Genomic DNA, 15,359 nt, shown 5'->3' on the forward strand with positions numbered 1-15,359 from the left:
CGTACGTGATGGCGCACAATATGGCGGGTAAAACGTGATTGGAGCGTTAAGTTCCCCGGATCCCCAGGACTGGCTACTATTCTCCGGGATACGGGGAGATGTCGTGTTGTGATCACCTCGCATTACGCAAGGGGCGTTGCGCAACGTACATGTGAAGAGGGAATTGCGGCTGCGGCGATGCGGACGTGGTGATGCGTCCTTTACGGATATGACAGCCTCATGTGATGGTATGTAAGAACTCATTTAGACGTTCTTGGTAACAAGGGGAGTGGTTCGGCAAGCCTGCCGTATATATGAAGTCAGGAGATCGATCCATATTCGCAAGATCTCAAGGACCAGGGACAGTGATCTTGTGCAGCCGGGCTGAAGGGTCGAACAGCTCATTACGATCTCGTAACTATGATTGCGGATTCCTGCTGCCGACATGTTCGCTGATTATGCTGGTCCAGAACATGAGCGCAGTGACGGTGAGAAGGAGACAAGCGGTATGCGGCTCAAGCAAGATGCAGGCAAACGTCCCTTGGCGGCGCGCTTGGACGCCCCACGAAAATATCGCAGTCCTTCATCTGTTGCTGTAACATCGCCAACACCTCACGAACTATGCCTGAAGTACTGCATAGCCTGCTAAGCTTCTTGGATATCGAGCAATCACCATACAATGTGTAAGAGATGCGCCTTCTGCCGCCACTTCTAGCCTTGGAAGCGCCACACGTGTCACGCGGCTTCACATAGATTACCAACTTACAACTCCACTGTTCGGTGTTCACGCCAAGACGTTCTTTAACCGCAGGAAGATTGTAAAGGCGGAGAGCTTGGCATATGCATGCCATAGAGCTTGGGAGCACACGTGGATGGGTGCTCGCCAGGACAGTCGTAGCGCCGCCATGACCCGAAGCCCACTCCACCACGGAGATATTGACATGTAGGTTAATGACCGCCCGGTCTTGTCCCGTAACCGTTTGTTTCAAGTTACAGACCAATCACACCGGACGCTGCGCCGGCATTTCGCATGCCTTTCTTTCCAGAAGCCAAGCCCGGCATAGTGGTGTTTCTCCTATCGCAGCACTTGATCTACATCCTAGCTGCTAAGAGACGGACGGCCGTAGTGATGGCGAGAATGTTTGTCTTGGTTCCGCCAGCAGACCCGGGGCTACCCCATTGAACCACCAAGCCGCGGTGTGTAGTGGAGCAAGGCATATAAAGCCATCTTGAGTCGCCTCGTAGATCACCACCACGATCAAACATCTCTTCGCTTCCTACCACAAGCAACTCATATTCAAGATGGTCTCTTTCACCTCCCTCGTCACTGCTGCTATTGCGGCCACTGGCGTTTTCGCTGCTCCCGCCACTGATGTAGCCGCTCGTTCGCCTAGTGACCTTGTTGCCCGCCAGAGCACTCCCAACGCTGAGGGAACTCACAACGGCTGCTGTAAGTCGTACCATGAAGCAATATGTTGAGCATAGCTGATCATGTGTCTAGTCTACTCTTGGTGGACTGATGGTGGCTCCCGCGTCACCTACACCAACGGTGCTGGCGGAAGCTACAGCGTCAACTGGGGAAGCGGTGGCAACTTCGTCGGTGGAAAGGGATGGAACCCTGGATCCGCCCGGTATGTCATCCCAAGTAACTGCATGTTTGACGTGAGACCTTTGCTAACCATGCAACAGTACCATCACCTACTCGGGCACCTACAACCCCAACGGCAACTCCTACCTTGCCATCTACGGCTGGACTCGCAACCCGCTCGTTGAGTACTACGTCGTTGAGAACTTCGGGTGAGCAATGCCTCTGTACGGACTGCATGAGAGACATGCACTAACATCGCCCAGAACTTACGACCCATCTTCCCAAGCCTCGAACAAGGGTACTCTGACCGCTGACGGCTCTTCCTACAAGATCGCCCAGTCGACCCGTACCAACCAGCCATCCATCGATGGAACTAGGACCTTTCAGCAGTACTGGTCTGTTCGCCAGAACAAGCGTTCCAGCGGATCTGTCAACATGAAGACTCACTTTGACGCCTGGGCCAGCAAGGGCATGACCCTTGGTAGTCACTACTACCAGATCGTCGCCACTGAGGGTTACTTCTCCACCGGCTCCGCATCTATCACCGTCAACTGCCCGTAAGCTTTCCATCGTGGAAAGAATCAACTTCCTGAGGCGGTGACGCAGATGCTGTGATGGTGCAAGGGTGTGAGAACTCCAAGGGTCGTTCACTTCCCTGGCGACTTCTTTACTGTAAATATTATCTTACGCTGGTTTGCTAGCACGAAAATGTCAAACTTTTGCCATTTCACATACCAATTCACGTCGCTGTCAATCACTGGTGCCAACTCTTCACGCGCGCGACATACTAAAGCAATGCGCGAGACTGAAGTTGCTTTCTCATATACATTTCCTGAATATTAGACTTAACAATGTGCCTTCGCCACTACATACTACACTCATGCCAGCACAGGTTGCTCCGTTCTATACATCCTCTTACGCTATGTCCACGAGCCCAACATGGCCTCATACAGCGTCAATGCAACAACGTCGTGAACGACACCCCTATTCGAAGTAACCAACCGTGTCCACGCTGTCTGGAGAAAGAAAAGGAACGTAAAAATAGGGAATACAATGAAAGCAAGAAAACACGGGACCCTCGTTGGCCCGGGGGCCCGAAATGGTCTGGCTATGCAGGTTTAGGCGGAAGAGATAATTACCGCGACGATGTACCGCAGTAGAAATCAGGTGTAAGAGACCTGATCGCGGTGTAAGGTGAGGTCGATCGGAGCTCGTGGTGATTTGACTGCCCTGGAGGTGTCGAAGCGCCCGTCATATCCACCTGTGGACTTGTCTCGCTCAGTTCACCTTTACCTACTTACACACACCTACGACTGCTACTAGCTGCGCTAGCAGCTCCACACTCATTGTCGTACATATTTGTTTCTCCTCACTACTACTCAGCCTCGTCCTACGCACCCTTTTAGCCTTAACAGCCTTTACTGCAGGCAGTACACCCACACCTATCTACGCAAACGCCGTGATCAGTCGCCGTCTACCCGTACTTCTTACTACCGGAACATCTATCCAGGAAGACTTAAGCAATGAAAAACATCCGCCCTAACTATGATTTGCAAGAGCTCCACGAAGAGATCGCCAAAGACAATGAGTGGCGGACAAACTTCCGATACCTGCCCACAGCCACGAAGGCCAATTTAAAATTCCATGTAGCAAGCCGCAAGAAGGAGGACAAGCAAGAAAAGAGGCTGCTGATTGGCATTCAAAAGAATGCTAGTGGAGCCCGTGTTTACGCACGAGTACACAGGTCTTCTTCGAGCGGCCAGTCCAATCTGGTGAACCTCTACTTTGACGATGGCTATGTCGTCAAATTACATCAACAGCAAGAAGAGAATGATTTGAAGCTGCTTCGAGAAATCGAGTATCATGAACCTTTCAACTGCCTTGATAAGGTAGGCAGCGGCAATTGGCGCAAGTCACTTCGATTCCTGGTCTTGTACTATTTCCTCGAGCAGAATACTCCTGGTCTTGAACGACTTACATTGACAATCGATGGACTGGAATTGCTAAAGAAAGCATGTAAGATCATCGCCATCGAGGCAAGTATGGAGCAGAAGAAGCCAGCGCGCGCTCTTCTAGCTCTCCCAACGACTGCTTGCGACATCACCAAATCCGAGTCTGACAGATCCGGAATCGAATTCGACGAGGAGCTTGAGAAGGAGACGCTTGTTAAGCAGGAGCTCTTGGTATTCCTGCCACTCAAAGCACCTGAGAATGATTCTATACGGGCGCTTGATAACATGGTACATCGACACAACAACGTTTCCACGAAACCACTCCCGAAAACGAAGACCTATCGTCAGGAACCGAATGTGAAACATGAACCTGTACCAGAGATGTCCGAATATGCATCCAAGCCCAAGAGGAAGAGGCCTGCAAGCGATGAAGCCGCGGGAGAAGACGAAAAGGAAGACCCAGTACTATTGGTAAGTCGCGTTCGGGATAGCAGAATGCATCGAAACTGACTACCACCCCAGTGTGGCCGCTTGAAGCGCGTCGTACGACAGGAAATTGAGGGCCTAGAAGAGACAGAATCAGCGCTCCAAGACGCACTAAATGCGCAGGCCATGTCACTCAACGAAGCTCTGCAGTCGAGATCTGATCTCGAAAAGGCCTTGCTAGATGCCGAGGCAAGGGTACAGACCGAGCAGGCAACGAAAGCGGCTACGGAGACAAAGTTGAACAAGGTGGAGAGTGAGTTGAACGACAAGAGGAAACTTGAAAAACGCGTTGACTCTTTGTACACCTGAGGTACTCGAAGTAAGAGATAGCATGGCTTGCGAAGATGACCACCGATCGCCAACAGAAGTGTACACTCCACTAAGGGACCCTATCTCCACCAAGAAGAGTCCATATGAGTTCTGAATATGATAGCCAGGTGAAACGGATTTCTTGGATGTGAACGAATCTACATTACAAGTGCGCGGTGACATCAGTGTAGAGTGGCATCGTACCCGGAGTTGTTGCAAGCGCTTCCTCAATGATTGATAAGGCGAGATTGATTTGCTCCTCCGTGACTGTAATGGGTGGCGCTATCCGGAATACTCCACCAAACGATGCCATCGTGGCTAGCTGAGCCCACAAGCCCATCTCTGCGATCTTTGTTGATACTGCGGCCCCGACTTCCGGGGCACCAACCTTTGTCTTTCTGTCGCCCACAATCTCCATTCCAGCCATCAGACCGCGACCACGAACGTCGCCAATGCAACCGTAGCGTGACTGCAATTTGCTGAGTCCTGCTTGGAGCTTGACACCGAGCCTCTTGGAACGAGCGCAAAGCTCGTCTCTCATAACGATCTCGAGAACCTTGTCGCCCACAGCAGCTGGAAGGGGATCGTTGATATGGGTAGTATAGAACAAGAAGCCGTTATCTTTGGCATGCTGTGCGATGGGGTTCGAAGTTAAGACAGCACTGAGCGGTATGCCATTTCCAAGCGTCTTGCTGAGTGTCACGATATCCGGTACTACGCTTTCGTCCTCGGGGTGGTGTGTGAATGCGAACATATCGCCAGCTCTGCCAAGTGCTGTCTGTGCTTCATCAACAATGAGAAGCATGCCTCGAGCGGTACAGTGGTTCTTCAAGGCCTTCAGATATCCAGGGGGAAGCTCCAGCATACCGCCACTCGATAGGATCGGCTCAACGATAGCCGCTGCGAGTGAGCCGCAGGAGTGTTTGTCTACAAGATCGAAGCCGTAGTTCAATTCAGTCTTCCAATCATGCGTACCGTCAGCGTGTCTGAAGATCGACCGATAGGAGTTGGGTGTTGGCAGCGCTAGGTTCTAAATGTAGGCGCATGAGGTCAGTGTATGTCTCACATGCAGTTAACGCAGATACACATACCCCAATCATGTTGGGACCGTAGCCTGACCGTCCGGCGTGATACTGAGCACCGAGCGACCCGCCTGTCATGCCATGCCATGAGGCAGCCAGACCGACGATCTCCCATTTGCCAGTGTAGAATTTGGCCAGCCGAATCGCGGCTTCGTTCGCTTCGCCGCCCGTACTGAGAAAGAAAGCTTTGTCGAGTCCAACCGGTGCAACACCAGTTAGCCGTTTCGCAAGGTTGATGACTGGAGGACTGATCATCCCACTGAAGAGATGATCGAGATGTTGCGCATGATCCGCAATCACTTTCACAACCTCAGGATGGCCGTGTCCGATCAGAGTGCTCATCTGTCCAGAGGTAAACTAAATGAAACAATTAGCGTTATATACCTGGTACATTCCAGAGCTTGAAACCACTAACGTCCATCATTCGGTGACCCGATGCTGTCTGCACGTTGATGCCATCGGTAGAGGTGATTATCTCAGGATGGAATGCGGTCCCGTATGTGAGCAGAGTGTCGTCCGCATCGCGCTGCAATTGCGTAACGTCCGCGTCTGCGTATGGAAGAGGCATGATTGTGTCTGTCTCGCTGCAGCTGTACTGGTCGACGCGAAAGATGATGTTTGGCGTTGCCTGTGCTCTCCATCTTGCTGAATGTCTGGGGACTTGTTTTATAGATAGTCTTGTATGCAGTCCCAGGCGTCATCTCACGGAACGATACGCACGAAGACACATTGCTGCGTTTTCCGACGGAGACGCTGGAAGCATCAGAGCAGATACACGTGACCCTATCCCGTCGGAAAGAAGGTGCAGCCAGGGAGGTGCCAGGGGATGATAGCGATAAGGATTGAGCTAACTACGGTTGGCGCTTGAGCCACGATGACGACGCGAAACCCGAGAACGCGACCGCGCAACCTCGGGAGAAACTGCGATGTGCACTTCTACAGCTCAACAGCCGCGCACGCTGCATCGATACACTGAAACCCGAAACTCCATGATCTTCATACCACTTACATCTTCAGCCCGAGCTGTAATTACTCTCGACCCAGCCACCATCAATGGACCATGACGCTTTCGTAACGTGCGCGGCCTCATCGCCGAGCAGGAAAGCGACCGATCCTGCGATCTCCCATGTTTCTGGAAGCTCGCGGTTCAAGATACATGGAATGTTGTCTTTATTCAGATGGAATTCACCAGCGGCTGAGTTGAAAGGCCTAAGTATCGGAAGTCAGCGAATGTGTCACGATCAATTTGTACAGAACAAAACTCACTTCGTCATCATCTCTGTGTTGAAGCACCCGCTGTCTACAGTTAGCTCGGGTCCTCTCTAGCTATCCAAGTCACTTACGGGCACAGCGCGTTGACCCTGATTCGTCTCGACGCTCCTTCAAAAGCTGCAACTTTCGTAAGACCAATGAGCGCGTGCTTGGCGGCGACGTATGCTTCAAAGGTGGAAATGCAAAGTTAGCGTATGTTTCGTATGCATTTGGGAAACCTCAGTATTTACCTGACGTGCCAGGCGTTCCGTAGTGGCTCGCGATGCTTCCAACATTGACGATTGAGCCACCGTCCTTGATAACCTTCATTTCTTCTTTCAAACAGTGGAAAGTACCAACAACGTTCACGTTGAGCAGCCTAGCGAAATATTCTGGGTCGAGATCGGTTATAGGGAAGATCTCGCGTTGCTCCACAGCTAGACGACTCGATCAGAAATACGTCCAGCATCCCGAAGGCCAATTGAGCTCACCAGCGACGTTTGCGGCACCGTCGAGCTTTCCAAATTTAGCTACGGTCTCCTCGATCCAAGACCGAACACTGTCTAGGTTGGCGATATCTACAACGCACGTCCAGTACCGGTCCTTGGCGTCTGGAAGCTCAGCGTCGATCTCTTTGGTGGCTTTTGACAGATTGTCAACCGACGTTGCCTGAAGTTTGGTGTACGAAGTCAGCATACGTTTCACACATGTTAAATATAGGAACATCACTTACACACATAGATACTGTGGCACCTCGTATCAGCAAGTACTTGCTAACAGCAAGGCCCAGTCCGCGGCTGGCGCCAGTAACAGCGATAACCCTCCCCAAGAAAGGGAGGGTATTGACAGCATATGGGAGAGTCTTAGCGGTGCCGTTCATATCGATAAGTCAGGATATGAGAGATATCAGGTAACATCAGTGCGACAGCGATGTGCCGCTCATATATCTCACGGTTCAACAGCCATATGCAAACCCTCGTTCAAGGCTGCGAGCCACGAGTCGCTAGCACAACCGCGCCGCATGTTCATATGCCGAGCTCCTAACTAGGTTCCCACATGGGATACTACGACCCATTTAAAGTCTTAGCACTAGAGATCCTTTGGTGGAGCGCGGAGTTGTGTGCCGCTCGTGGCTGCTCATTTGGGACATCCCCGGAACTAGCGCGATCCATCTCCCATCGCCGCTGGGCGCCAGCTCCACAGACAATCAATCGCACGATCATATCGTCTAAACCAGTGTTCTTCAAGGTTCATTCGTTTGGTACTCGTCTGCTCCTCTCACATGCAATCATGCAATTGTCGACGGTAGAACAATGTGTAGTCAGATTTCTTTCATCCATACCCGAGGGCAGATGACGCAGACATTCTGATAGAACGAGCGATGCCGGATATGAGTGAAGATGGTCTAACCAGGCTCATGGATGCGAGTTCGCCCTGCAGATACCTACCGGAATCGAACCATCCGAAATGCGGTTACCAGTACCTAGATTTGTTGACAGTCGTAACCAGTCCAGCGGTGCCATGCGATAATGAGGCGCAGGTAGGATTTGTGATTGGCTTGATCAGTTCGGAGGTTATAAGCATGCGCCTCTCGCCTCGACTGTCACCCTGCGTATCTCAACCCGCGCTCGCTTTCTAGATTGGCGAGGATGAGTGCGACGTCAGTCTACATGGCGGTACCACCACCTGGTCAAACCAGACATACAGTCAACCCTCCGAACCTTCATAGAGAACTCGCCGCCGTTGGAGTATCTACAACGATGATTGCTCTGGTAGCCGTGATCCTACAGCTCTTTACACGAGCGTATGTCACCAAATTGGGTATCCGTCTCAACGATTGTGGGTCTCCCCAATGGTCTACGAATCTTGAAAAAAGTGATCGTGCTAACTCTCGGTGTTCAGACATAGTAGTGTGTGCAATGGTTTGCAGCCTTGCGCTGCTGGGGTGCAATTTTCCGCGTATATTCAATCGCCGTCACTCTCCTTTGCAAGGCTAATTGTGACGCAGATATGAAGTCCGGCTTAGGTTACCATATGTGGGAAGTCAAAACAGACGAGTACATGGTTCCTTTCCAAAAGGCAGGTACACTCGTTGCAACATTCCAGCTGCGACACTGACGAAACACGCAGTGGACACTGGTCGGCACGACCCTATACGCTACCAGCATCGCATTCTCAAAACTTTCGATACTGCTGTTCTATCTACGCCTTTCGCCACAAGTATGGTTCCGCACACTAGTTTGGATCCTCGTGGCGGTGGTTGTAATCTACGCCACGGTCTACGATCTCGTCAGTATCTTCGGCTGCAGACCGATAGCTGCGACATGGGATCTTAGACTTGTACCCGGGGCTACATGTCTTGATCAGCTGACCAAGTACATGGCGCTCTCCGTCCTGAACATTATAATTGATGTCTTGACATTGATACTTCCGATACCCATTGTAGCACGACTACAGATGCCGCGGAGACAAAAGATCACTGTATGCGCTATTTTCGCGACCGGTGGATTGTAAGTCATCTCAGTTGTCGAACAAGATCGGACTGACCTTACTCGTAGCGTCTGTGCCGTCGCAATTCGTCGAACGACCCTGTTGAATCCTCTCATGGTCTCTGCCGATTACACGTGGGAGGCGGTCGAACAATTTCAGTGGTGTTTCGCCGAAGTCAATGCTGGCATAGTTTGCGCATGCGCTCCCGCTCTGAGGCCGTTCTTCGCGCGCTACCTCCCTAGCCTCTTGAGTTCCCGCTTCCGCAGCAACAGCCGGGATGACGCTGGCTGTAAGAGCAACGAATTAGCACCACCGGATTCACATAGCCGACACCACGTCAAGGAGGCATTTGAACTGCGACTGCGAGATGATGTATCTGAGATGACAGCAACGACTAAACACAGTGGTGTTGATGATGAGGCACGGCTCTGGCAAGATGCTACAAATCCAGGCGGGAAAACCGTCACTACCTGTTCTGTTGCACACGCCTATTGATAGAATGTTTGGTTCACAGCCATCTTCATACTTGGTAGCGACTGGCTACAAGGCCTGAAATAATGTGTAAACTGTCAAGCAGGCATGAAGGTGATCATTCGCTTGGTACCTCCACATTTACTTGATGAGGTTCCCTCTTTCGTCGTCATCAGTCTCTTCTTCACTGTCTGTTTCGTATTCGCTCTCCTCCTCAGTATCTTCCTCTTCGTCCGTTTCCTCTTCACTGCTGCTCTCCTCTTCTTCCTCGGCCAGCCAGTCGTCGAGCGTCTTCTCTTTCTGCGGTACTTTACTTGCACCACCCATACTAGAATCTCCACCCATACCGTTCAGACTTCGTGGGCTCAACATGCTGTCTGGCGTCATCCTGCTACTACCACCTGCTGCAGCGTCTAATCTTTCCGCCGCTGACATGTTCTTCGCGGTCTCGTATGCCGATACGTATGTCGAAGAAGAGTTTGAGACGACCTCGTCGCGTAGAGCTGGATCCGGTTCGTCACCTTCTTTGACCCAACGGGGCAGGTCTTCATAGCCTCGTAAACCACCTACACCGCCTTCGTCGCCGATGACAAGACTGGCGCTGCCGAGCACGTAGCCCTTTCTTGTTTCACTCGGGCTGGGTGTGTGTGGCACTGGTTTCGGCGCAAGAAGTAAGAGTGACGCGAGTTGTGTCGATGTTGGTGTCGCCAGAAGCGCTTTGTAGACGCGAGCGCGGTCGCGGAGATCGTACGAGGTGTCGTACCTCACGAGCAGGAGCACGTAGTTGTATAGGGCTTCAACAATGTGCGGCTTCTCCTCTTCAGGCTCCGCATTCTGTGGGGCGGACTCAAGATGCTCGTCCCTAAAGCCGCCTTGATCTTCCTGGAAATCATCCATGAGGGACGGACTCGGTTTGGGCTCTTCCACTTTCGGCTCTGGAGGCGGGTTTGCAGTTACGTGATGCACATAGACCTTCGCTGCCAACAGTACAATTTGGAGCTTTGCCGGCTCAGCTTCATCCGCGAAGCCTTTGACGAGGATACGTAAGACATCAGCGGCGATGTTGTTTTCTGGATCGATCCCTGCAAACTCTCCGACCAGCCATATAATACTTGCTCGTGCCTGGGGGCTCGTTGCTGCATCAAGATGTTTCGCTAACCGGACCACAGTTGTTCGGTGAGCGTTCGGGTCTCGTTGGATCAGATGTCGGATGACTTCCAGCGATTCGGCTACCAGATGAGTATCGGCCGATCCTATGTGCTTTAGCAACAGCTTCAGACATCTTGCGGAGGTCTGTGGGCTTGTTGCAGGGCTCTGCGAGCAGCGGCCGATTGCGCGCACTGATTCTTTGACCAATGCTGGATCCAAGCTCCCAGAATGGGAGAAATGGCTCAACTCGGCCAAGATCAGGCTCTGTAGTCTTAGAGGTGCATGAGGGAATATCAGAGTAAGCAGTTCCAGTTTGAGCTGCCAGATATGTGGCGCGTCGGTTGATCGCACCAAGAAATGTGTGTAGAACTTGACGAATGGCTCCGGGTGTGTCAGGCAGACTTGCACGATGTTGTACAGTGCGATGTGCTGAATGTCTCCCGCAGATCTCAAGAGGGATATCAGCGGGCCAATGGCCTGAGTCAGATACTCTGGGGTACCGAGATACAAGTACGTCCTTGCCACCGCTATCACCACAGCCGCGTTCCGAGAATGCAAAAGTGACTGACAGCCTTTCAGCAGCAGTTCGAGGTCGGGATCCAGCACAGCAATCTCTTCCATATCCTGTTCTTGTTCCTTTTCCTCTTCTTCTGAATCGCTTTCTGAATCGTAGAAGCCTTTCGTCGACTGCGCAGGCTTGCTATTTGTCGTGACCCCAGCTGCCTTCTTGACCTTCCTCGTCCGGCGCGGAAAGCACTTCCTTGCATATATCATCATCAGGCGCAGTGTAGCCAACTGCCCCCACTCGTCCATGTCAACAAGTTTTCGAACCAATGAGCGGTAGTGCGGGTGTATGAGATCCAGACGGTCCGGACATAGCTCCAAGAAAGATGATACAGCTGCTCCTGTCACGAAGTACTGCTTGTCGCCCAGTAGTGTCGAAAGGTATTCCAGTAGCTGCGGCTCGGTGTTCGGATCCAGCCTGTAGCACTTCGGTATTGCCAGAGCTGCTGCCCTCCTGACATATGCTGACATGTCTCCAGAACCGCGCTTTATGCCCAAGCTCACAATCTGGCTAATGACAGGCACCCTTATGCTCGACATGACGCGTAAGGCGAGGGCGCGAAGCTGAGGGTTCGTGTCCGTCAGCGACTTCTGTATCGTATTGATGGAGAGGAGCGCGGTGTCTGGTTCGTGTTCGGCATGTTGGAGGAGGTAGATGTAGACGAGCTTCTTGACCTGGAGCGAGGGGGATGCGACGTTCTTGATCACGTGGGAGAAGAAGGGCAGCGTTTGCGAAGGAGGCTGTCGGTAGGACATCTAGATGCGCTGTAGTCAGTTACTACACGTCCCACAGCGTCCAATGGGCTGGTCTCGAGACCGTGGCGGGGCTTCCTACAGTGACGACTCTGCGCAGTCCTTCGAGCACATCGCGCTCTGATCTGCTGTCAAGGAGCTTCTTGAGCTGGCCCGAGGGCAACTCTTTTGTCGGCGCTCGGCGGACATTGCTGGCATCGCGGGCGGCTTCGAGGGTGAGGTCGCGAGCTGCAGAGAGAGACCAGTGAGCGAAGTTCGAGGGATGCATGACGGCGGCACCAAGCAATTACATGGTCAAAAGGCCTGCAGCCCAGATCGGGGAGCAGGAACGGGCAGCATATCTGTATGAAAAATGTGAAAGGCGCCATACCTGTCTCCAGCAAGCTCGATATGCGACTGATGGACTCCATGACCGCGACGTGCGCCTGGGACAGCGCTTCGGTCCGGAGCGTGCGCGCTTCGTCTCTGCGCACAAACGGGAGGCCGACTATGCAGAGTCGGGCAAGGCAGGGAGCAGGTTCTGGGCCTGGTGATCGTGATTGAAAGTCGCGGCGTGCATGCCCTGGGTGTTCTGATGGATGGCCAACCGACGTAGTGGGGTGGCCCGGGGCGCGGGTATTGCCGCCGATTGGCACCTCCACGCCTGTCACGTCCAGCCCAAGCTGTGCTCCCCGAATAAGTATACCGATGACAACCTGCACCGACACATGACAGCCGACAAACTTTCCACAAGCAGCCGTTCTGTCATGTCGCCAACGCCCGCGCCAACAGTGCTCTACCCGCTAACCCTCCCGGCCTTGCTTCGCTACCTTCTCACCACACAGTCAGAGACACGTCCAACACTACTGATCATTTGCTCGAGTCGGGATAGCTTCCTCCAAGATCTTGCAACATCACTGCACAATCACGGTGAACAGGGCGCGGATGGTCTGGAGCAGTTGGTTGCGCCAACCCTTCAAAACTTACTCACGACACGGCATGTCAAGCTCACATTCTGTGCGTCTGTGCAGGCCTTGTTAGCCTACTTGACCGCATATGGTCGGGCTGGAACCAGTGTCGCTGCCGATGCCGAGGAAGAGGAAAGAGTCGTCTTGGTGAATCCAATCGCTTTGCATGCCTCAACATCTTCCTTCTCAGCCCAAGGCCTGTCCAGATGCTTCTCGGCGGCGGCAGAAGTCGCGCTTAAGCCAGGTGTAACGCTCCATATCGCTGAGTGCGAGGGTAGGCGCGAGCGTCAGGAGGAGCCCGATAGTGACGACACAGACATGGAGAATGATGCCCAAGAGCCCTCCGCGGAAGCATGCATGACAGATCCATGGGAACAGGACATCTCCATCCTGAGTATCTCGGCTCGGAAGATCGGATCTGGAAGCGGCGACCGAGCGTGGGCAGGTCGTACGGTCAAGGCGAAGACGATAGCTGCCAGGTGGTTTCGCTTCTACAATATCGAGGAGCAACAGACATACGCAGACCAAGGATGAAAGACAACACATTGCAGTGACCAATTGTGAAACGTTTCTGCTGTTCAATTCGCCTTTGCGCCATCCAGCCGGACTTGTTGGGTCCATCTAGATGGTCGGCCGTCGCTTCGTTACTTCGTGGGAGCTTAAGCTGCCCTGGATATCCATCGCTTCCAATCGAAAGAAAATGACACCTTCCGCTACATCGCTGCATGAATGACCCCCTCAGCCAAACGCGTGCGATCGCAAACTACCAGTCCTTCTTGATGTCGAATGACCACTTGAATTGAAGATGGGTGTGGTTGTCATCGTCAACGAACTTGGAGACGGCAGTGTAGTGGCCACGGCCGAGCATACCGGAGGGGGCAGTTTCAGGTTCGACTAGAATAGGCATTAGTGAGTTGTGGGAGACAACATGGGCGTGTACATACACTTCTTCTCGTAGTATGGCTTCTCCTCAGTGCTGGGACCGTATGAGCCCTGTCATGGCTGTTAGTGCTTGCTCATATGCGCCTCTATGGCGGATATGCTCACCATCATCTCCTGGAGCTTCTCGCTGACACCCATGCGTGAGACCTTCTGGAGGTACTTCAGACCAGACAGGATATCGTGTTGCACCTTGAACTGTGCCTTCATGCGGAACCGGGCACCTTCCTTGATGGAGAAGGGCTTTTTCTCAAGAGCCTCGACGGCACCGGGTGCGCGCAGGTCGATGACGATATCATCGCGGCCTTCGACTTCGAGAGCGAGAGAGAGGATGATGCATCGGCGAGGATCGTTGGGGTCGGAGATGTCCTTGCCTTGTCCAAGACCAAGGGACGCTTTCCACTTCTGGAGCGACTCGTCGTTCTGGTCTGTCGCCGCGCGTGTTAGCCATGTGTGCAGGTAACTAGCTCCCCGGAGAAGTTGTGGAACCTACCCAGCTGCTGGTACTCGTCAATCGTCTTCTTCTCGCCAACCTTGAAGCCCTCGGTCGCCTCGGCGTGGAGGTCGTCTGCGTGGTCGGCCATGGCTGTATCGGTGCGTACTGTGGAGGTGAGGGTGGGTGTTTAGGGCAAGGCAACAAAAGAAATGTTGTGGAGAAGTCAAAGGGTCAATTGTAGGAATGAGGGGCGCGGCCTCGTGTTGAGCCTCGCGGTTAGCGGGGCACATTCACCGCTCCAGTACGTCGGCGCGTCTGATTGGCTGCGTTCCTGGTGCTTGCGGGACCCTTCAGATATGCCGCAGCTGTCCAGACTCTTGCTGCAACACGACCATGTCCGCCATGGTCCTGTCCTCAGGCAGAGAAGATTCTTGACGTACGAACTGTCTCATGGTCGAGCATGGACCAGACCCCTCTCTTGTTCTTTTTGGAACAGGCCACCGGTATCTGCAGGGTCGTGTCGCGAGCTTCTACCAGACTGACAACTTGTCGGTAAGCTCTCGAGCTTGAGCTTGAGCTTCGTGACGTGGTTAGCGCCATCGCTGGTAGCGTATGCATCCCGTCCCGGAGATATAATTCTAAAGGAATGGTACCAGGTGATGCCCGGGCAAAGAACCGATTTGGAACAAAAATCGTCTTTGTCGCTGGTTTGCGATTTGAGCATACCGTCACTTTGAGCGCCTCAATTAGTTGTGAACATGTATTGCCGCGCGCGACCAATGATCACGAGTGCGATTAGCCATCCTAGCCGCCGACATTCTCTCTAAACCGCATCAATTGAGGCTGCATAGACCGAGTGGGAGCATTGGTCGCCGTGTTTGGCGGTGGAAGGGAGATGCCCAGTGCTGTCCAGAGCAACGCGTCACGAGAGAAGAGCGGAAACGCGTGACTTTGAGCGCTTTC

At 52.9% G+C, this 15,359-nt stretch overlaps 6 protein-coding genes across 6 annotated transcripts; 2 read left to right on the forward strand and 4 right to left on the reverse strand.

Annotated features, from left to right (window-relative positions):
* Positions 1-1,281: 1,281 nt before the first annotated feature.
* On the forward strand, positions 1,282-2,128 carry XYL1_2 (NAD(P)H-dependent D-xylose reductase (XR); the record flags this gene model as incomplete). The annotated part of the gene is made up of 4 exons (XM_049377667.1): positions 1,282-1,429; positions 1,481-1,610; positions 1,669-1,776; positions 1,831-2,128. The coding sequence occupies 4 exons, from the start codon at positions 1,282-1,284 to the stop codon at positions 2,126-2,128; spliced, it is 684 nt and encodes a 227-aa protein (XP_049232708.1).
* A 962-nt stretch (positions 2,129-3,090) lies between these two features.
* On the forward strand, positions 3,091-4,314 carry J4E87_006063 (uncharacterized protein; the record flags this gene model as incomplete). The annotated part of the gene is made up of 2 exons (XM_049377668.1): positions 3,091-3,990; positions 4,042-4,314. The coding sequence occupies 2 exons, from the start codon at positions 3,091-3,093 to the stop codon at positions 4,312-4,314; spliced, it is 1,173 nt and encodes a 390-aa protein (XP_049232709.1).
* Positions 4,315-4,477: 163 nt separating this feature from the next.
* On the reverse strand, positions 4,478-5,964 carry J4E87_006064 (uncharacterized protein; the record flags this gene model as incomplete). The annotated part of the gene is made up of 3 exons (XM_049377669.1): positions 4,478-5,344; positions 5,406-5,753; positions 5,788-5,964. The coding sequence occupies 3 exons, from the start codon at positions 5,962-5,964 to the stop codon at positions 4,478-4,480; spliced, it is 1,392 nt and encodes a 463-aa protein (XP_049232710.1).
* Positions 5,965-6,409: 445 nt separating this feature from the next.
* J4E87_006065 (uncharacterized protein) lies at positions 6,410-7,527 on the reverse strand (the record flags this gene model as incomplete). The annotated part of the gene is made up of 6 exons (XM_049377670.1): positions 6,410-6,605; positions 6,663-6,692; positions 6,740-6,833; positions 6,899-7,084; positions 7,139-7,316; positions 7,381-7,527. 6 exons carry the CDS (start codon positions 7,525-7,527, stop codon positions 6,410-6,412), a joined length of 831 nt encoding a protein of 276 aa, XP_049232711.1.
* A 2,222-nt stretch (positions 7,528-9,749) lies between these two features.
* J4E87_006066 (uncharacterized protein) lies at positions 9,750-12,783 on the reverse strand (the record flags this gene model as incomplete). Its single annotated transcript, XM_049377671.1, has 4 exons — positions 9,750-12,077; positions 12,157-12,302; positions 12,445-12,600; positions 12,780-12,783. 4 exons carry the CDS (start codon positions 12,781-12,783, stop codon positions 9,750-9,752), a joined length of 2,634 nt encoding a protein of 877 aa, XP_049232712.1.
* Positions 12,784-13,784: 1,001 nt separating this feature from the next.
* J4E87_006067 (uncharacterized protein) lies at positions 13,785-14,544 on the reverse strand (the record flags this gene model as incomplete). Its single annotated transcript, XM_049377672.1, has 4 exons — positions 13,785-13,915; positions 13,966-14,014; positions 14,069-14,388; positions 14,454-14,544. 4 exons carry the CDS (start codon positions 14,542-14,544, stop codon positions 13,785-13,787), a joined length of 591 nt encoding a protein of 196 aa, XP_049232713.1.
* Between the last annotated feature and the right edge of the window lie 815 nt (positions 14,545-15,359).

This window comes from Alternaria ethzedia (assembly GCF_023757985.1).
Source record: "Alternaria ethzedia strain BMP 0044 chromosome Unknown scaffold_13, whole genome shotgun sequence".
NCBI classification, from domain to species: Eukaryota; Fungi; Ascomycota; class Dothideomycetes; order Pleosporales; family Pleosporaceae; genus Alternaria; species Alternaria ethzedia.